A 19,872-nucleotide genomic window follows, 5' to 3' on the forward strand; every position below is an offset into this window, starting at 1 on the left:
GATACGGGATGTGGGCATCCCAAGCAGGCAGCTTAACCCTTGGTTTCACAACACTCACCCCTAGACCTATTAGGAATATCTGTTACTTAATTTGACACAGCCTTAAAATTTCAAATCAGATAAAAGGTTTACAGATGTTTATTTCATTTGTATTCACCTTATTTATTTTGAACAGTTAAACCCAGATTACTTGAGAAAACTAAGGTACTAGGAAAAATCTAGCTATCAATCCAAGCCGGTTCCTGGTAAGTATGTCTACAGCACGTGGCTGTCAGGTGTTCACCTAAGATCCTTAAAGACAAGTGTTTTGGGTGTTTTGCGAGTGGCTCAGAAGATACAGCTGTTTTTGCTAAACTAATTTTTTAATTATGTATTTTATTGGAAAGAATTACAGAGAGGGAGAGGCAGAGAGAGAAAGAGGTCTTCCATTCACTGTTTCACCCCACAAATGGCCACAAGAAGCCAAGGCTGAGCCATGCTGAAGCCAGAAGCCAGGACCTTCTTCTGGGTCTGCCACGTGGGTTCAGGGGCCCAAACTTGGACCGTCTTCCACTGCATCCTCAGGCACGTTAGCAGGGAGCTAGATCGGAAGTGGAGCAGCCAGGACTCGAACCAACGCCCGTATAGGACGCTGGCACTGCAGACTGTGGCTTTACCCACAGTGCCACAGCTCTGGTCCAAAGCCTTACTTATCAAAGAGTCATACAGGCAAAGCTCATTCTGCTTGTTAGGCTGGATTTAGAGCCTTATGACCTTGAAGTATCTAGCAGACATAAACTTTGACTGTCAAAGCCAGGTTAAAGAAGCATTTGTACTGGGGTGGGCATTTGGCCCAGTGGTTAAGATGTCACCCGTTAAGACACCTGTGTGCCATCTTGGAGAGCCAGGGTTCAGCTCCCAGCTCTGGCTCCTGGCTCCAGCTTCCTGCCAACACAGACCCTGAGAGGAGCAGTGATGGCTGACGAGTGGGTTCCTGCCACCTGTGTGGGAAGCCCAGGTTTAATTCCCAGTTTCTAGCTCCAGCCTGACCCAGTCCCAGCTCTGTTACAGGGTTAGGGGAGCAATCCAGGTGGAAAATGCCTCTAATTTGAATATTTTTCTCTCTCTGCCTCTCAAATAAACAAATGTAAAGTATGCTAGCAATTCTAAAGATACCTTCACTTTATCAACGATGTGAAGACAGCCTATTTACCAAAGATTTACCTCAGTCACATAAACTGAAAGGCATTTGGGTTCATATTGGAACAGTTTGGGGTATAATTTATCAGTCTTCACTCATTGTCAAGTCAATTGGGATGATGTAGGTTAGGGGATTTTACCATACATGTGGGCATCTGTAAACATACAAACACATAGACACACAGGAAGACCTGAGAGCTTAGCTGGAGAGTTGTAATCAGGAGTTGATAGAACTTGACAATGGAAACTCGCAGTGTACAACATGACAGCTGCATCCAGTTACATCTCCAAGACGGCGCTGCATGGTTAGAGCGGCCCGCTGGCGCTGGTGGAGGGGACCTGTAGGCTTTGCATTCGCCCTGGACAGTCTTGGGAAGGCTGAGGACCAAAGCCCCAGGAATGCAGCTTTCACCCAAGTGCCATTCCCTCCCCTCCCCCCCGCCCTCCCCTCCCCTCCTTTCCCCTCTCTCCCTTCCCTCTCTCTTCATCCGTATTTATTTGAGAGGCAGAGTTACAGACAGAGAGACAGACAGGTCTTCCATCCACTGGTCCACTCCCCAAATGACTGCAATGGCTGGAGCTGGCCTGATCCGAAGCCAGGAGCTGCTTCCAGGTCTCCCACGTGGGAGACCTGCTGCTTTCCCAGGCCATAGCAGGGAGCTGGATCGGAAGAGGAGCAGCTGGGACTCCAACGGGCCCCGGTATGTGATGCTGGCGCTGCAGGCGGAGGCCTAACCCGCTACACCACTGTGCTGGCCCCACCATGTGGATCTCAAAAGCCTCTCCCCTCGCTCTGCTTTTCAACTCTCAGATGAGTTTGGTGGTTAATCTCTTAGATGATGACACTTCAGTTAGGATGGCCAAATTGTGTGAGAAAAACGGGCTCCTGAGGTGGCCTGGTGTTCTAGTAACACGTTCTCCTTTGTCCTGTCCACCAGGCTGGCCTGGCCAGTCCGTGGGAGAGAGGAAACACCCCCCAGGTTGCACCCTACACACACACACGACTATGAAACGTCAGCTTTTTTGTTCTGTGTGCAGACAACACTTTCTAGGGGCCCGCACTGTAGGCGGCGGGCCACGTTGCTGCTGGCGACACCAGCTTCTAACTGTGGGCATGCTGCTTCTAACACAGCGCCTGCTGTGCGGGACAAGCCGCGGGCCACGGTCCTCACAGCCCACTGGGACGCAGATGGGGTTCTGGGCGCTGGCTTCTGCCCTGCTTCTGCCACGGCAGCCATTTGGGGAGTGCACGAGCGGAGGGAAAATTGTCCCTCTCCCTTCCTATCACTCTGCCTTTCAAATAAATAAGTATTGAAAAAAACAACCTTCTTCTATGCTAGACAGACATACCTTTTATTACTGGTCTGAGCCCAAGGTCTTGACTTGTTGGATCTGCCAGCCTAGCTTTTCTGCACACTTATCTGGTTCTTTTCCCTTAGGCTATCACTCCCTTAATCAACAGTTCCATCACCTAAGCAATTGTTAGCCAGGCAAACCTAACTTTATATTTCCAAAAGGGATGACTCCTAGGTGTCTAGATTGTTGGTTGCCATGGAGCTGCTGTAATTTCCAAAGCTATAAGTTTGGAAGTCTTGTCTTTTTTTTTTTTTTTTTTTTTTCGCCTTGTTTGGAATGCCCTAAGGAAGAAAAGAACCAAGCCAGTCTCGAAGCTAGCACCTGTGCGTTTCTGGTTTTCTTTTAGTTTGTAACAGCATTTTTATTCTTTTTTTTTTTAGAAGATTTGTTTATTAATTTGAAAGGCAGAGTTACAGAGACAGAGAGAGAGAGAGAGAGAGAGATCTTCCATCCACTGGTTCTCTCCCACAATGGCTGAAGCCAGGAGCCAGGAGCTGCTTCTCCCACTTGGGTGAGGGGTTCTTCCACTGTCTTCCCAGGCACATTAGCAGGGAGCTGCATCGGAAATGGAGCAGCCGGGACTCAAACCAGAGCCCACGTAGGATGCTGGCATCGCAGGCAGTGGCTTAACCTGCTGCACCACAATGCTGACCCTCCCATTTTTATCTTAACATAAAGTGAAAAAAGCAGGAGATTCAAATGGGGGTGGTGGGGAGGAGGAGAAATGAGAGGTTGTCCCATTCAGACTGTTCAGGCCTGGAGTTGTGGTTTAAGGAACTGTCTCTGCTGGGGACTGGCGATGTGGTGCAGCAGGTTAAACCAAAGCTTGGGACACCCACATCCCATATCAGAGCACCTGCAAGTCCACGCGCCTCTTCTTCCAGTCCAGCTCTTGTTAGTGCACCTGGGAAGCAGCTCCAGTACTTGAGTTCCCGCCACTGCCTGGGAGACCTGGATGGGTTTCCAGGGCCAAGCTTCGGGGAAATGCAAACCAAAGCAAAAGTCAAAGTGCCCCCCTCTCGGGTCCTTTGATACTCAAATGGTGCATTAGGGGCCTCTGGTCCTCGCCCAGGCTAACGTGCAGTTGAGAACACCAGCCATCTCTCTGGTGCCCTTGCCTACCGCCCTCCACACCAGGGCAGGGCACCGCTTTGGTGCCAGATGAGCCCATGGGGATGGCCCCAGAACAGCCTGTTCTAGCGAGGAGGTGGGGACCTGGGTCCTCCCCTGGCTGGGGGCCGTGTTCCCCTGACTGGCAGCCATTGGAAACCTCCTTTCCCCTCTAACGCCATAGGTGCCTCCATGAGATAGATAAGTCAGAGACGCATTGTGAGTGACTTCACAGGGGCCAGTGCTGTGGCCTATCGGGTAAAGCTGCCTGCCACACCAGCATCCCACACGGACACAAGTTCTAGTCCCGGCTGCTCCATTTCGATCCAGCTCTCTCCTAATGGCCTGGGTGCTTGGGCCCCTGCACCCATGTGGGAGACCTGGAGGAAGCTCCTGGCTTCTGGCTCCCACCTGGTCCAGCGCCTGCTGTTGCAGCCATCTAGGGAGTGAACCAACAAATACAAGATCTCTCCCTCTCTCCCCACCCCTCTCTGTAACTGACTTTCAAATCAATTAATACAAAATTTTTAAAAGAAAAAAAGCAGGTGACTTCACCGCTTTCACCAGGAGAGGTGCGCAGGACAGCGCGGCGCGGCGCATCCATCCTTGCGCCTGAGTCCGGCACCTTGGCAGCCACCCCTTTGAGCGGAGGTGCTGATCTTCCCGAGAGGCACAGCCGAGTCTGCTGGAGCCGGGTGCACGCAGCCCGGGGCCAGGTGATGGGCTCCGTCCCTGCGTCTCCCCGGCCCGGGCAGGGCTCCAGCTTCCTGGCGTGGGAGCAGGGCGAGGCCCGCCACCCCCTCCGAGGGGCCCCTGCCCTGGGACTGTAGACAAGCCTGGCCCCATCTGCCGCCAGGACCCGGGCCAGCCCAGATGTTTGCAGCAGCCTCGCCCTTGGCTCCCCCCCAGCTCCCACCAGTGCCGGGTTTTCTCATCCCCCCCCGCCCCCTCCTTGCCCTGGGGGTGAGGCCTCGGTTTCCCTGAAGTTTCATGTTCCCGCGTCTTCGCCACTCACCTCGGGGTGAGCCCAGACCTGGCAGGGGGAGGGCAGCGAATGAGGGCCCCCGCGCACAGGCCGGGCCCCCGGGGACCCTGTCGCCCCCTCCCCTCGGCGGTGAAGCGGCTGGCGGGGTGGGGAGGGGACTCCCGTGGGGAATGTGTTTGGAGTAAGAACAAACACGGGCGGCTTCTGTCCCTGTCTGCAGGCTGTACCCACTTGAGAGACCCCTGTTTATAAACAGATGGCCGGGGCAAATGCAAACACGAGTCTCCCCTCTCCACCCCCCCAGGACGTGGCTGCATGGTCTTGAGGGGAGTGTGGGTCGTCCTGGGTCTGTGTCACCAGGGGGGTGGCCGCCCACACTCGTGGGCCTGCTTCCTGGGGATTTCTGAGTACTGTACCACGGGGAGTTGTCATGCAAAGTCATTTGTTTGCAGCAAATAAGGGGACCACAGGGAATACTTTCTAAAGTGTGACTCCTGGAGCAGGGAAATTGGGTATCTTTTGGTTGCTTATTTAATTTTTATTTATTTATTAGAGAGAGAGAAAGTGCGCACTTCCATCCACTGGTTCACTCCCCAAATGGCCACAATGGTCAGGACTGGGTCAGGAGCCAGGAACCCTATCCAGTCTCCCCGTGGGTGCAGGGGCCCAGGCACGGGGGCCATCCTGCACTGCCTCCCCAGGTGCATAGCAGGGAGCTGGGTCAGAAGCAGAGCAGCCGGGACTCAAACTGGTGCTCCAATATGGGAGGCCGGCGCCACAGGCATGGACTTAAATTAATTAACCCACTGTGCCTCAGCGCCAGCCCTGCGCTCTTTTATTATAGGGAGGAAATGAATATGCATGAGGGGGCGGGCACAAGCGCACGCAGGCGCAGTTCAGACAGGCGCATCCATGTAGGTTGAGCTGCTTAGGGTCTAGAAATAGAAGAGTCACAATAAAGACTTTGATGGCCCGCGCGGCGGCTCACTAGGCTAATCCTCCGCCTAGCGGTGCCGGCACACCGGGTTCTAGTCCCGGTCGGGGTGCCGGATTCTGTCCCGGTTGCTCCTCTTCCAGGCCAGCTCTCTGCTGTGGCCAGGGAGTGCAGTGGAGGATGGCTCCTGGCTTCTGCCTTCGGATCTGCGCGGTGCGCCGGCTGCAGCGCGCCAGCCGTGGCGGCCATTGGAGGGTGAACCACCGGCAAGAGGAAGACCTTTCTCTCTGTCTCTCTCTCTCACTGTCCACTCTGCCTGTCAAAAAAAAAAAAAAAAAAAAAAAAAAAGACTTCGAGCTGCTCGGGGCATTAGCCGGTGAGAAAGTGCAGTTCTTCACGCTGCTCCCACATTTGAGCAACACCCCGAGGAAGGCACCTGCTCCAGAAAAGCCACGGTGCTGGCGCGTTTGCAGTTGATGCGCCCACCACAAGCGGCCCGTGGTCCCCACTTTGCAGATGAGAGGGTCGCAGACGCAAGCCAAGGAAGAGGCCGCCCTGCCCCGGCCCCCACGGCACAGGGGCGCCGCGCTGCTGGTCACCATCCGGGGGCCCCTCGCTTCTCCGTCAGGGGTCCCCGACTTTCTCAGGAGGACGGGAGGAAGTGGGAGACTGGAGGCCTCGGACGCAGTGCAAAGAGGCTGCCTCTGTCAGAAACTTCTCCGGAGCAGGAAGCACAGCGCTCTCCTCTTTCGCCTGGTGTATTTGTTGGTGTTACGTTATTTAGTGAGCTAGACACAACACAGACTTCACCGTCCTGCACTAGCGTGCCGCACAGCCGACCCCGCCGCCACTGCGGACCCCCACACCCTATGTCAGGGGCCAGTCCGAGGCCCGCCTTCTCCGCTTTGGATCCAACTTCCTGCTAACGCATCTCTGTCTCTCCCTCTGTCTGTAACTGTCTCTCTCAAATAAGTAAATAAAAATCTGTTTTACACATAAATATTTTTTAAAATGTACCATCTTGAACATTTGAAGTGTGCAGGCACTCTGGTGAGGATGCCCACATCAGAGGTCTGGTTCAGTCCTGGCTCTGCTTCCTGATGCCAGCTGCTCACTAACACACACCTGGGAGGCGGGGACAATGGCCTCCCACCCACGCAGAAACCTAGGACTGAGTTCCCAGCTCTGGTTCGGCCCAGCCCAGGTCCTTGAGGATTCTGGGGGAGTGAACCAGCAGAAGGGTGCTTTGTCTCTCTCTCTCCTTTCTGCCTATCAGATAAATGAATACAAATTTATTTTTAGGTTTATTTTATTTTATTTATTTGAAAAGCAGAATTACAGAGAGAGGTAGAGACAGACAGAGGGGTCTTCCACCCGCTGGTTCACTCCCCATATGGCTACAATGACCGAGGCCGGGCCAGGCCAAAGCCAGGAGCCAGGAGCTTCTTTCGGGTCTCCCATGCAGGTCCTAAGCACTTGGGCCATCTTCTACTGCTTTCCCAGGCCATCCATAGCAGAGAGCTGGATCAGAAGAAGAGCAGCTAGGACTTGAACTGGCGCCCATATGGGATGCCAGTGCTTCAGGCCAAGGCATTAACGCACTGTGCCACAGTACCGGCCACCTATTGTTTATTGTTCAAAGATTTATTTATTTACTTGAAAGAGTTACAAAAAGGAGAGGGAAAGGCAGAGAGAGAGAGAGAGAGAGAGAGTGAGTGATCCAGGAGCTTCTTCTGGATCTCCCATATGGGTGCAGGAGCCCAAGGACCTGGGCCATCTTCTACTGCTTTCCCAGGCCATCAGCAGAGAGCTAGATAGGAAGTGGAGCAGCCGGGACTTGAACCGGCGCCCATAAGGGATGCCAGCACTGCAGGCAGATGCTTAACCTACTGCACCACAACTGCACCACAACGCAGCCCTGATACCATGTTCTTTTTTTTTTTTTAATTTATTTTTTGTATTTGAAAGAGCTACAGAGAGAGAGAAGGAAAAGCAGACACAGAGAGAGAGGGAGAGAGAGAGAGGAGAAAGAGAGCGATCTTCCATCCGCTGGTTCACTCCCCCAGATGGCTGCAACAGCAGGAGCTGAGCTGATTCAAAGCCAGGAGCCAGGACTCCCACGTGGGTGCAAGGCCTAAGCGCTTGGGCCATCTTCTACTTCTTTCCCAGGCCATAGCAGAGAGATGGATTGAAAGTGGAGCAGCTGGGATTCGAACTGGTGCCCATATGGGATGCGGGTGCTGCAGGAGGTGGCCTAACCCATGTTCTTCAGGGGACTGCCGGAGCGGGCTGCACACAGGTGGGAGTTATTTTCTGCCTCTCCCTCCATTCCGGGTGTGGATTTTAGTGACTGATTTGTTCTCAGGAAGGCAGGGCAGGGACACTCAGAGCTGGGGGAGGGAGGCTAGCAGACTGGGGCCTGACGCTGTCCGGCACCTACAATCCAGGCCCTGTATCCAGCCGGTTTCACTCCAGTGAGCAGGTTGAAGCTTAAGGAGGGGACATTATGGAGGGTCGCCCCAGGACACTGGGCAAGTCCCAAAGCTAAAGGCAGTGCAGGCTCCCTAGCTCCACCCAGAAATGCAAATCACCTGCCCGGTTAGACCCATTAGCTCTCGGGAAGGAAAACTCACCCTAACTGAAGATGCATCTAAGAGTGTTCCTCTTAGATGGCAGCTTCTGCTACCGTAGCAGTCAGAAGCCAGGGCCTCCTGGGGTCCCCAGCTGCTCCCTCCCTGCTGTGCCAATAAAGGTGGCCCTGGTCGTTGACTTGCTGCAGTCCCGCAGCGAGAAGCCTGGGGGTGGAGGCTGCCCATGCAGTCTTGGAGGGGCACAAGGGCAGGGCCTGCACCAATATGTGGGGTCTCCCTTCCAGACCACCGGGCTCCTGAGTGCCAGTCACGTGCTGGGAGCTGTGCTCATCACGAGAGCGGAGGCTTGAGAAGTTGACTCACGCTGGTAACTTCTGCAACTTGGCTTCAACCTGGCTGTGGGGTGTGAGGAAGGACTCAGAGCCGAGCAAGCTGGAGAGCAGAACAGAGGACCTTTGACCCAGCTCCGAGCAGCCCCCGGGGAGTGGGCCCCCTTCCTTCCCTGCCTCAGCCCCGCCACTCCCACCCACACAGCTGCTGCTCCTCTCTCTCCAGCTCAGCAGGGCCTGGGGGTGGGCTGTGGGAGCGGGGGTCTCGGCAGTGGCTGGGCTTCCCACCAGTGATTTCACCTGCCCACAGGAGGCCAGAGGAGCCGTGATCGGCACCAGGGCCACAGGGGCTCAAGGCAGAAGAAGGTGGGGAAGGATGACTCCCACCTCCCCTGCGCCCAGTCATGCTATCATGCTAAGGATGGCTGAATTCCAGTTTCCAAAAAGGAATGGCTGGGAAGGAGTGGCTTGTTGAGAAACAAGAAACCAGGAAAGGAAACAATTTATCACACTTACTGAGCACCTACCTTGAGGCCCGCTTAGTGCCCTGGCCTTGCTCTGGGGGCCCTACAGCTGGGTCGGATAGACTTAGGTTCCCCTGTGCCACACGCCACAGAACCGCAGCAGCCAGGGACCAGAGACAGGAGCAGCAGGCGTGCACCATCTCTGCCTGGGGTGACTTGGGGAAGGGCTCAAAACAAAGTGACATGTGGCCAGGGTTTTGAGGGATGAGTAGGAGTTTGTGAGGTAGCAGGGATTTGGGAAAGTGCGTTCTAGGCAGAAGGGGACAAGCTGGCAGGAAGGTGGGAGACAGCGGCAGGTGTGTGGACCCCCTGGCTGGAGCACAGAATTTGCTGGTGGCAGAGGTGCGGTGGGTGTAGCACAGGTGTGGAGAGGAGGGGTATGTGGCACGGCCGGGAGGACCTGGGTTAAGGGCACTGGGGTTGGAAAGGTGACTGGCGCAGATCCAGGGCAGGAAAGAGCAGGCACCGTGGCTCAGACCCAAGAGGCTGGAAGCCTGGGGCAGCTCTAGTGACCACAGGGGCTTCCCTGCAGGGCACGGTCCTCCCTCGGGACTGAGGCTGGGCGGAGGCAGGGCTGGGTGGGAGGAGATGGGGCGGGGCAGAGGCGGCCAGGGGAAAGTCCAGCCTCCGGGCGTTCCGCGCCGCTGGGCCGACCTCCCGGGCTTGATCTGGGGCCCCGCACCGACGGACCGGCCCTGGCGGCGCTGCACTCCCGGCGCGCGGAGACTGGTAGGAAAGCGGGAGGACAGGGGCCCCGCGGGCGCACCCCGGCGCTTCCGCGGGAATCTGCCCCGCGGGGCTCGCGGCGACTGCGGTGTGGGAGAAAATGAGGAGGCGCCTAGGAGACTGCGCCTAGGTGGGCGCAGGCCCGGGGCCACCTTGGCCCCGCGCGCCCTCGGGCGGCCCGGGGTGGGTGGGGGGTGTCGGCGGGCAGGAAGCGCGGGGAACCGGGGCTGGTGCCGGGCGGACCCACCCCGGCGGCCCGGAGCCCACGCCTCCCGCCTCCTCGGACCTCCGCGCGCTCGGGCGTCCCCGAAGCCAGGCCCGGAAGGGGCGTCGGGGTTGAGGACCTGGAGCGCCCGAGCCCGGGAGCACACGCTGGGCTTTCCACGGGACCCGGCACGAGGGTGCACGGGGCGCTCTGCGCGGTGCGGACGCGGAGCGCCCCGTCGGGGCGAGGTGCCCAGGGAAGGGCGTCGCGCCGGCCCCCGCGGGCCCATGCCAGGTGGGCACCGCGCAGGAGTGCGGGGAGGCACAGACCCGCTCCGCGCCGCCCGCCGTTCGTGCCCCGGGCCCCAGACTTGCGTTCCCGCCCGCGGGAGCACCGCGCGCGGAGCCCTGCCCTCCGGCCGTGTCTGGCTCCCCGGGGGCCCGCGCTGCGGCGGTGCCGTGCGGGGGCAGGTGCCGAACCGGCAGGGGCAGGCCGCAAACGGCCTCTCACCCCGGCCAACCCCGGGGATCCCTGACATGACTCACGGCGCCGGGAGAGACGGTGCTGAACCGGCTTGGGTTTTATCCTTGTAAACTGAGGTCATCGTGTACTTAGAAAAAAAAAAAAAAACCGAGTGGAATTGGAATTACAGATTTTAGAATTTAAACGCGCGAGTCGGTGCTTGTTGAATGTTCTATGCGGAACAGCGCATGTTGCTCCTGTCGGGGTCCGACGCCGGGACACGCACGCACACGCACAGGCACGCGCAGTGCCCTGTGTGCGCACACTGGACCGCACACCCCCCACCGCCTGCTCACGCGCACGAACACCCCTCGCGCCCCGCCGAGGCTGCACGCACGCACGCACGCACTCACGCTCGCACGCGTGCACACACTGCACGGGCACAGTTCTCACTCCCCGCAGGCGCCCCGCACGCGTGCACACACTGCACGGGCACAGTTCTCACTCCCCGCAGGCGCCCCGCACGCGTGCACACACCTCCGGCGGTTGGGCCCGCACGCGGACTGCAGAGCCTGCTTGCGAAGCGCTCTCTGCTGACTTGGGTTTAAAGTAGGATACAACCAGTTTATTGTTTTTTTTAAAGCAGTTGAATTTCAAGTGTCTTCAGAGACTTTTTAAAAAGTCTATTTCAGTGATAACCTTAAATGACTGTATCAGCTGTTTTGAAGCAGCCGCGGTAACGGCTTTAGAAAGGAGCCGCTTGCTGCATTAAAGCAGTGGTCGATTGCTTTGGTTCTGAACTCCGTTTTTCAACAGTGAGCACTATTTTTGATTGCCCTCTCTTTCTTCCCTGAAACAAGTTGTTCTGGAACTCGGGCCGGTTCTGGGTGAGCGCGGGCTCTCCCACAACTGCGCGCGCACTGGGTTCTGCGCGCCCCACCCCGCGCGCCCTCGCGCTGCTGCGGTGCCCGCGCCGGTCTCCTGGTCAGGTCGGGCGCCCGTCGGTGTCCGGCCCGCCCTGACGCGCGGCCTCTCCCGCAGGCGAGATGCGGCTGCTCCTGCTTGTTCCGCTGCTGCTGGCCCCGGCGCCCGGATCCTCGGTGAGTGCGGCGGCAGAGTGCCCGCTGGATGGGCCGGGCCGAGGCGAGCCCCTTCAGTAACTAGTGGGACCTTGAAGCCAGCCGCCCAGGGTGCCGGGAACGGCCCGAGGCTGCTTGGCCAGGCCGGCAACCCCTTCAGCCACCCTGCCCGCGTCCCTGTCCCCCCTCCAAAGGTGGTGGGTGCACTCCATGGAGTCCTAGGTAGTGCTGAAGAAGCCCCTCCCCTGTGGAGGGCCAGGTGGGGCCAGGCTGGTCCAGCCGAGGTGCAGGGCTCTCCCTCCGGGCACCTCTCACCTGCGCGGGACCAAACAGGACGCTCCTCTGCTGTGCACGGAGCTCCTGGGAGCAGGGGCGCCTCCTCCGTATCTTTGCGGTTCAACCGCTGGCCCCTGGGTCCCTGTGGCTTCTGAGTACTTGAAAGGTGGGGCCAGTGCAGTTGAGGAACTGTTTTACATGTATTTGACTTTGATTCACTTAAATTTAAATAGCCACGCGCAGCCAGCAGCTACCGAATCAGCCGGTCGGAGCTTAGCGTGTGGCTGTTCTGTGCACTGATCGGGACTCGGGCCTCCAACAGCGGAGTGCCTGGGTCCAGCCCCAGCTCTGCTCCCGGTGCCAGGTTCTTGCTGAGGCGAGGACGTACCGCCCTGGGACGCGGTGGTGATGGCGCCAGTACTTGGGTCCCTGCTACCCTCAAGGGAGACCCGATTGAGCTCCTGGCTCCTAGTGTTGGCTTGGCCCCGTCGCCACTATTGTGTGCATTTGGGGAGTGAACCTGCAGATGGAAGATCTGCCTCTCTCTCTCCCTCTCTCTCTCTGCCATTCAAATAAACAGATAATTGAGAAGAGAAACTTAGTGGACACAGGAGATCTAGTCACCACCACTAAGGGCGGTGCGAAGGTCGGGGCTCCGCGGGGAGCGGGCCTGGGTCCCGGGCATATGCAGGGCAGCGTAGGGATTTCTAGACTGCAGGCCCAGCTTTGGGAAGGAGGGGGCAGCCAGGCCCGGTGCGGGGCCCCACCAGGGACACCCACCGTGCCGCCCGCTGCTCAGTGAGGCAGGCACAGCGAGGCCCCTTGGGAAAGGACCCACAGTGTTGGCTGCCTGAGGGGAAGGGAGAGAAGGGGGCCTCTGTGGAAAGGGGGGGAGGGGAAAGGGAGGTGGGCATCGGGCACTCCTCCAGGGATGGCTGGGCCACAGTTGTCACGGGATGGGGGGGTGGCTAGGGTCATGCTGCCTAATGGGCTCTCCCCTGCCAGCTTCCCTCGCTCACCTCTGCCCCCTTGTGGTCTGTGTTCCCTAAATGCCACCCTCTGGGGTCCTGCAGCGTGTGCCGGTGCCCAGTGCCTGAAGGCCAGAGCCAAGCCAAAGCCCAGATGGGGGTCCTGACAGCAGTGTTAGGACCCCGATGACGCCCAGAGCTACCCTGCGATGGTTTCTGCCTGGAGGCGAATCACCCAGCCCCTGATTGTGCCGGCTTGGGGGTGACAACGCCCACCCACTCCCATACAGATGCAGGGAGCCAAGGTTTACAAAGCGCCCTGGGTTTTGTTGGGTCCTCATTTCCTTAGGGACATGTGGAGCTGGGCCAGCCTGGGTTGGTGGAGGGGGTGTGGCCCCGGCCCATGGCTCGGCTCCTCCCTTTTCTGGACCACCCCTTACTCCCCACCCCAGGGAGGAGTCTGCCGCTGGATCCCCAAGCACCCCCTGGGGTCACTGTCCAAAGGGACAGGGCTCAGCTGGAACAGAAGGAATAGGTAATGTTTTTCATCATTCACTGCTTTTATTCACTTGAAAGGCAGGGTGAGCTCCCATCTGCGCCAAATGCCTGCAGCGGCCTGTCTGGGCAGAAGCTAGGCCAGGAGCCTGGAATTCAGTCTGAGTCTCCCTCATGGGTGACAGAAGCCCAGGCTATTGAGCCATCACCTGCTGCCTCCCAAGATGGGCATTAGCAGGAAGCAGGAATTGGGAGCGGAGCTGGGACTCGAACCCCTGACACTCAGATCTGGGATGCGGGCATCCCAAGCAGCTGAGCCAAAGGCTTGCCCGGAGCGGTGATTAAAGGTGGTGCTCGCTCACTCTTTCTCTCCCCCGGCCCATGCATACTGGGCAGCTGATTCCCCTGGCAACAGTGCAGCAGGAAGGCGTGTGTGTGTGTGTGTGGGTGTGTGTGTGTGAGTGTGCATGTGCGCGCGCACTCCCAAGCTGCTCCAGGTGGGGCTGGCAGAGTGGGTGGGGTGAGGGAGCTACCTGGGACAGGTGAGGACAGGCCAGAGTGAGCCGGGGCCGGATCTGTTCTCTCCGGCTTCCCCGCCGGTGGTTTGGGTAACCGCAGAGAAACAAGGGCAGTCGCGCTGCTCGGCATCCCCTGTGGCTGCCTTCCTCGCAGGACCAGCGTGGGGACAGAGCTCAGCTGGAGCTGCCACAGGCTGGGCGCCTGGGCCCGTGGACGCCCACCTCACCTCAGGGGCTGGGCGCAGGAGCAGGAGGGAGTGTGCGTAAGGCACCGCCCTATGCACGGGGCCCTGAGAGGACCCTGCATTCAGGCCGGCACCCCCTGCCCCCGACCCCCCATCCTGATGGCCATGGAAGCCCCGGGAAGCGTGGGTTTGGGGAGGCCGAGGGCGCTGGGCTAAGGCTTTGCTTAGAGTACCGGAAGGCCCTGGATTCCGACAATGCGGCCTTGGGTGTGTGTGTGGGGGGGTGAAGGGGGCCCTGCAAAGTCACCCCAGCACCCAGAATCCTCCCTTTGACCCCAGACACCTGATCTGAGCATATCTTGGCGTTGGTGTCACCGGGGGAACCCTGGGTCTTGGGCTTACTGGCTTTGGAAGCTGGGTGGTTTTGTCCCACTCTGGGCGGGGGGTGGGGAGAGACAATCTGAAGAAGCACCCAGGGTCTGGGCCCTTCCTGGGGTTGAGCAGGTGCACTGAGCCCTGTCCCGCTGCGGGGCCCCGGGCTGTGTCAGGAAGCAGGGGTGCTGGAGCCGAGCACACCTCGCTGCCCCCCCGAGAGCTCTGATGTCGGGGTGGGCTGGGGGCTCCCAGCAGGAAGAGGGCTTCCTTTTGTGCCTCACCCCTTGAGCACTAGGAATTCTAAGTGGTGACGCCCAAAAGCCCCCTGACAGCCAAAGGGACGTGTTTGCCTGCCCCCCAGCAGGACTGGAAAGTCAAGTGCAATCCCGCTCTAGTGCCCAGTGGCTCCTCCTAGCCCGAGAGCAGAGGCCGGGAGGGCCTCTGACCTGCACCTGTGTCCCCGGGCCCCTCCCTGGCGTCTTCTCTCTCCTCCAACCTGGGACTCCTAGGGTTTCACAGCAGAGATGTCTGTGAGTACAGACGTGGGCTCCCCACGCTGGCAGCAAGGGTCGTCTTTTCTTTTTTTTTTTTTTAAAGATTGATTTATTTATTTGAAAGGCAGAGTTATAGTCAGAGAGGGAGAGACAGATCTTCCACCTGCTTGTTCACTCCCCAAATGACTGCAATGGCTGGGGCTAGGGCTGGGATAGGCGAAAGCCAGGAGCCAGGAGCTTCCTCTGGGAATCCCACATGGGTGCAGGGGTCCAAGCACCTGGGCCATCCTCCACTGCCTTCCCAGGCCATTAGCAGGGAGCTGAATCAGAAATGGAGCAGCCAGGACTCAAACCGGTGCCCATAGGGCTTCACCCGCTGCACCACAGTCCCACCCCAAGTCAGAGCTTTCTGATAGGAAACCGTGTCTGTTAAGGTTATGTTCCCACTGCAGAATCCCAAACGAGTCTTTTAGCAATCACGTCACACCCAGCGGCGGGAAGTCCAGGGCTGCTCTGTCCCACAAAGTCCTCCAAGCTCTGGGACTTGACTGTTTGAAGCCTTTTCCCCCAATGACATTACAGCCCCAAAGACTGCTCCAGCTGCACTCGTCATGGCTGCTTTCCAGTGGCAGGGAAAAGGGAGATTAGGAAGAAGAAAAACACTTGCAATTTCTCTTTTTAAAAAAGACTTATTGGGCTGGCGCCGCGGTTCAATAGGCTAATCCTCCGCCTGCGGTGTCAAGACCCTGGGTTCTAGTCCTGGTCGGGGTGCCGAATTCTGCCCCGGTTGCTCCTCTTCCAGTCCAGCTCTCTGCTGTGGCCAGGGAGTGCAGTGGAGGATGGCCCAGGTGCTTGGGCCCTGCACCTGCATGGGAGACCAGGAGGAAGCACCTGGCTCCTGGCTTCGAATCGGCACAGCGCGCCGGCCACAACACACTGGCTGTAGCGGCCACTTGGGGGGTGAACCAACAGAAAAAGGAAGACCTTTCTCTCTGTCTCTCTCTCTAACTCTGCCTGTCATAAAAATAAAAATAAAAGATTTATTTATTTGAAAGGCAGAGTTACAGACAATCAGAGAGAGAGACAGAGAGAGTGAGATCTTTCGTCTTCTGGTTCACTCCCCAAATGGCCACAGCGGCCAGAGCTGGGCCAATCCAAAGCTGGAGCCAGGAGCTTTTTCCAGGTCTCCCACAAGGGTGCAGGGGCCCAAGGACTTGGACCATCTTCTACTGCTTTCTCAGGCTGCAGCAGAGAGCTGGATGGGAAGTGGAGCAGCCAGGTCTCAAACCGGCGCCCAAATGGGATGCCGGCGCTTTAGGCCAGGGCGTTAACCACAGTGCCGGCCCCTGCCGCTGCCTTTTAATGCTGCCCTCAGATCTTAGGGCCTCCTGCCCCATGTCACTGCTGACCCCTCAGTGCCTGAGCACTGCCTTCCCTTAGGGACCTCCCCCAGACAGCTGCCCCCCCCCCCCCCCAGGCCTGGCTTCCAGCTCCCATGCTGAAGCCGATTTTGTTAGTCAATATGTTTTGGGAAGCCTGGTGGTGTTTGGGATGCTGAGTCCTGAGGGGCTAGCTCGAGAAGGGGGGATCTCAGGCTCCAGTGGCCCCCCGGGAGCCTCCGCGTGCCCTCTGAGTGGGCAATGCTGACTGCCGCACGCTCTGTGCACGCCTCGTCTGCAGGTTGCCAATGTGAGACGGCAGACTGACGCCTGGGGCCCCTGGGGCCAGTGGAGCCCCTGCAGCCGGACCTGCGGCGGGGGCATCAGCTTCCGGGAACGCCCCTGCTACAGCCAGAGGTAGGGAGGCTACCACAGGCCTGCTTGTTACAGGAGGTCACGGAGTAGGTGTCCAGGCCCGGCCTGGGCCCCAGGGGCAGGTGATATCAGCAGAAGGTAGGAAATCAAGTCATCTCCCTACACCCCGATTCCAGCGAGCACCCCGTTTTCAGAGAAGTTGCAGCAGGTCCAGTGCGGCCATGGCAGGTGCAGGTCGTCCTGTGGAATCGGACAGTCAGCAGCTGCAATTCCTAACACCTGCAGCTTTTGGGCAGCCTGCCAGGTGCAGCCGCGGCTCACTTCCGGTGACTTATTAAGCGCTTACTGCGCTCTGCACCTTGATAGGTTGGCGGAGGGGGCAGGATACAAACGAAAGGATGATGAGGGTCTCCTGGGGGCGAGGGGCGTTTGCTCGCGCTCTCTGCTGCGTGGAAGAGCAAGAGAGCCAGGTGCGACAGGTTCGCTCTTTCTTTCTCTCTCTCTCTCTTCCTTTCTTCCTTTCTTTTTAATGCCATGCATTTGCTGCTTAAATGGCAGAATATTCACTACTTCTTATTTAATCCCCGAGGGCCGAGTTTGGGTCAGCCCTGGAAACGCGGTGAGAGGCAGGGTGCTCCTGAGTTAGGTAACCCGCGGGACAGCGAGGATCTGAGTCCTGCTTCTCCCAGGTGCCAGCGAGGGCTGACTGTAACCGTGCCGCGGGGGAGTTGTCCGTGAAGCCCCCGTGGTTGCCCTGCTGCCCCGCCAGCCCAGCCTTGCCCACCGGGAGCCCCCGGAAGCCAGGCCGGCGGCAGAGCAGCGGCGGCGGGGGAGGTCGGCTCGCGGGGCTCCAGCTCCCCGGACACTCTCGCCCGCAGGAGAGATGCAGGCTCCGGCTGCGTGGGCCCCTTCCGGAGCCACCGCTCGTGCCGCACGGAGGTACCCTTCCCCCTCCCCACACCCCGACTGCGGATCCCCGCCCCGCATCCCGGGAGCGACCTTGCCCTCCGCGGCGGCTTGCGTCCTGCAGCGCAGACTATGCTGGGTGGGTGGGTGGGGCGCACAGGAGCCCTGGGGGCGCGAGCCCGACAGTCCCGGGCGCCGACAGCCGGGCTCCACCTTCTCCCCCTCTGCAGAGCTGCCCCGGCGGCGCCCGCGACTTTCGGGCCGAGCAGTGCGCGGAGTTCGACGGCGCCGACTTTCAGGGAAGGCGCTACAAGTGGCTGCCCTACTATGGCGGTGAGCACAGCGGCTGGGGGCGCCCGCCAAGCCGGAGCCCTTGGCCCCCACCCCGCGCCTCCCGCCCAAGGACCCCTTCCAGCTCCCCGCGCCTCCCCCCTCCCCCAGCCCTCTCCTCCCTCAGCCCGGGTGCCTCCCCCCCCCCCCCCAGCCCTCTCCTCCCTCAGCCCGGGCGCCCCCGCCACCTGCCCCTTGCATCTGTTATCCGGGCCCCCACTTTGTTGGGGTTTCATACGTCGAGTGGACAGGGGTGGAGGGGGGCTTTGCCTCGCCCGCCCGGGGGTGCGTTTGGAGCACGGCGCGGCCAGTCTGTGCGGCCCTGAGCCGGGCTCTGGGTCCGCCTGCTCCCGGGGCGCTGCCCCTGCCTGGAAACCATTCCTGGCTGCCCGCTGGCATGTTGGTATTGATCCCGCGCTACTGTTCGGGTTGCGGTTCCAAGCGCTAAGACCCGAGCTGCGGGAGACCTCGCCAGGGGTCCGGCCTTCTCTCCCAGCCTCGTGCGGGCGTCTCCGCGCCTAGGAGAGAAACTTCGGGCCCTGGGCGGGGTGGTCGCGGAACCTGGGGTCTCCGTTGTCCCCTCTTGCCCACCCCAGCCCCCAACAAGTGTGAGCTGCACTGCATTCCCAAGGGGGAGAGCTTCTATTACAAGCACAGGGAGGCCGTGGTGGACGGGACGCCCTGCGAGCCCGGCGGGCGCGACGTCTGTGTGGAAGGCAGATGCCGGGTGAGTGTCGCTGGCTCCCGCAGCGGGCACCCGGCGCCTCGCAGCACCCTGGGGGCGGGGCGGCTCTGGGGAGAGTGACCTCTTCTCAAGTCGCCTGGCTGCCCCGTGACCCCCTTCCCCTGTCCCTTCGGGATTCGAGCCCCACAGCAGGGGTTGTTGGCTTGGAGCTGCTGGAAAAACCTCTTGCTTCCTGCTTAGGCTGTCTCTGGGGGCCAGGGTCTGGATCAGGCGGTCTGGGAGGCAGGAGGGTGGCCTGCAGCACCCAGGGAGGGGGCTTCGTTCCTAGGAGTTCCAGCAGGCTGGGCTGGCCCCAGCTCCGCTTGTTTTGGCCTGGAGCTTGTGCGGTAGCCCCTGAGCTCTGCAGGAGACACATGTTAGCCGAGAAGGGGGGCTGCGGCTGGCAGTGATGGACAGCCAAGGGGCGGGGCGGGCTGGCTGTGGCCTACCGAGGCCTACCCTGACCCGCCTGGCTAGCTGTGGCCCCCGGCCTGCATCCTGGTGTGGCGCTGACAGCCGTCTCTGTCTGGCAGGTTGTCGGCTGCGACCACAAGCTGGACTCCCCCAAGCAGGAAGATGAGTGTCTGCAGTGCGGGGGCGACGGCTCCACCTGCTACCCCGTCAGAGGCACCTTTGACGCCAATGACCTCAGCAGAGGTGGGGCCCTGGGAGGAGTCTGTGCCGGGGCCTTCCTAGCCTGCCCCCACCCCCAACTCTCTGGCCAAGACTGGGAGCTGAGCAGACCCCGCAGCAGAGGGTCTGGGCACTTAAGGTCATGTCTAGGAGCCCCCGTGTGTGTGGTCTGATCTCACAGGCCACCCTCCCCCCAGCCCTCCCCTGCCCCCCTGCCTGCCTCCCTGGCTCCTTCCTGTGAGGTGGGAGGGGCCCGCAGGAGGTCAGCTGAGGACCCCGGCTCCGCCCCCTCAGGTTACAACCAGATACTGGTGATTCCCGTGGGAGCCACCAGCATCCACATCGAGGAGGCTGCAGCCAGCAGGAACTTCCTGGGTGAGAGCCGCATCTTGGGTGCTTGTGGGGGGTTGTGGGGCTGCTGGCGGAGGCCCGCCCCGCTCCCTGGCTGACCTTGGCCGTCTGCCCTGTGTGCAGCGGTGAAGAACACTCGCGGGCAGTACTACCTCAACGGGCACTGGACGGTGGAGGCAGCCGGGGTCCTGCCGGTGGCCAACACCATCCTGCAGTACGAGCGCGGTGCCGAGGGGGACCTGGCCCCCGAGCGGCTCCGTGCCCGGGGCCCCATCTCGGAACCCCTGGTCATCGAGGTGAGCAGGGCTGTGGGGGGAGAGGCCGCCCAGCCGAGTGCACTGGTGTGTTGGTGCCCTGGGGCCTGAGGCTGGCCAAGGGAGCTG

The 19,872-nt window shown here is 59.9% G+C and overlaps 1 protein-coding gene across 2 annotated transcripts in view; it reads left to right on the forward strand.

Annotated features, from left to right (window-relative positions):
* Positions 1 to 9,621: 9,621 nt before the first annotated feature.
* Positions 9,622 to 19,872, forward strand: part of PAPLN (papilin, proteoglycan like sulfated glycoprotein) — a 30,535-nt gene continuing 20,284 nt past the window's right edge. The window contains exons 1-9 of one of the 2 annotated variants that reach the window (XM_008272099.4): positions 9,622 to 9,737; positions 11,443 to 11,501; positions 16,472 to 16,587; positions 17,424 to 17,484; positions 17,682 to 17,784; positions 18,378 to 18,508; positions 19,039 to 19,162; positions 19,433 to 19,513; positions 19,613 to 19,785. In XM_008272099.4, coding sequence (XP_008270321.3) covers positions 11,448 to 11,501; positions 16,472 to 16,587; positions 17,424 to 17,484; positions 17,682 to 17,784; positions 18,378 to 18,508; positions 19,039 to 19,162; positions 19,433 to 19,513; positions 19,613 to 19,785 — 843 coding nt within the window. In that variant the 5' untranslated portion in view covers positions 9,622 to 9,737; positions 11,443 to 11,447. Of the gene's footprint in view, positions 9,738 to 9,845; positions 9,865 to 11,442; positions 11,502 to 16,471; positions 16,588 to 17,423; positions 17,485 to 17,681; positions 17,785 to 18,377; positions 18,509 to 19,038; positions 19,163 to 19,432; positions 19,514 to 19,612; positions 19,786 to 19,872 lie in introns of those variants that run through there. The other variant, XM_070065201.1, reaches the window with a different exon arrangement.

Source organism: Oryctolagus cuniculus, chromosome 20 (genome assembly GCF_964237555.1).
Source record: "Oryctolagus cuniculus chromosome 20, mOryCun1.1, whole genome shotgun sequence".
Taxonomy (NCBI): Eukaryota; Metazoa; Chordata; class Mammalia; order Lagomorpha; family Leporidae; genus Oryctolagus; species Oryctolagus cuniculus.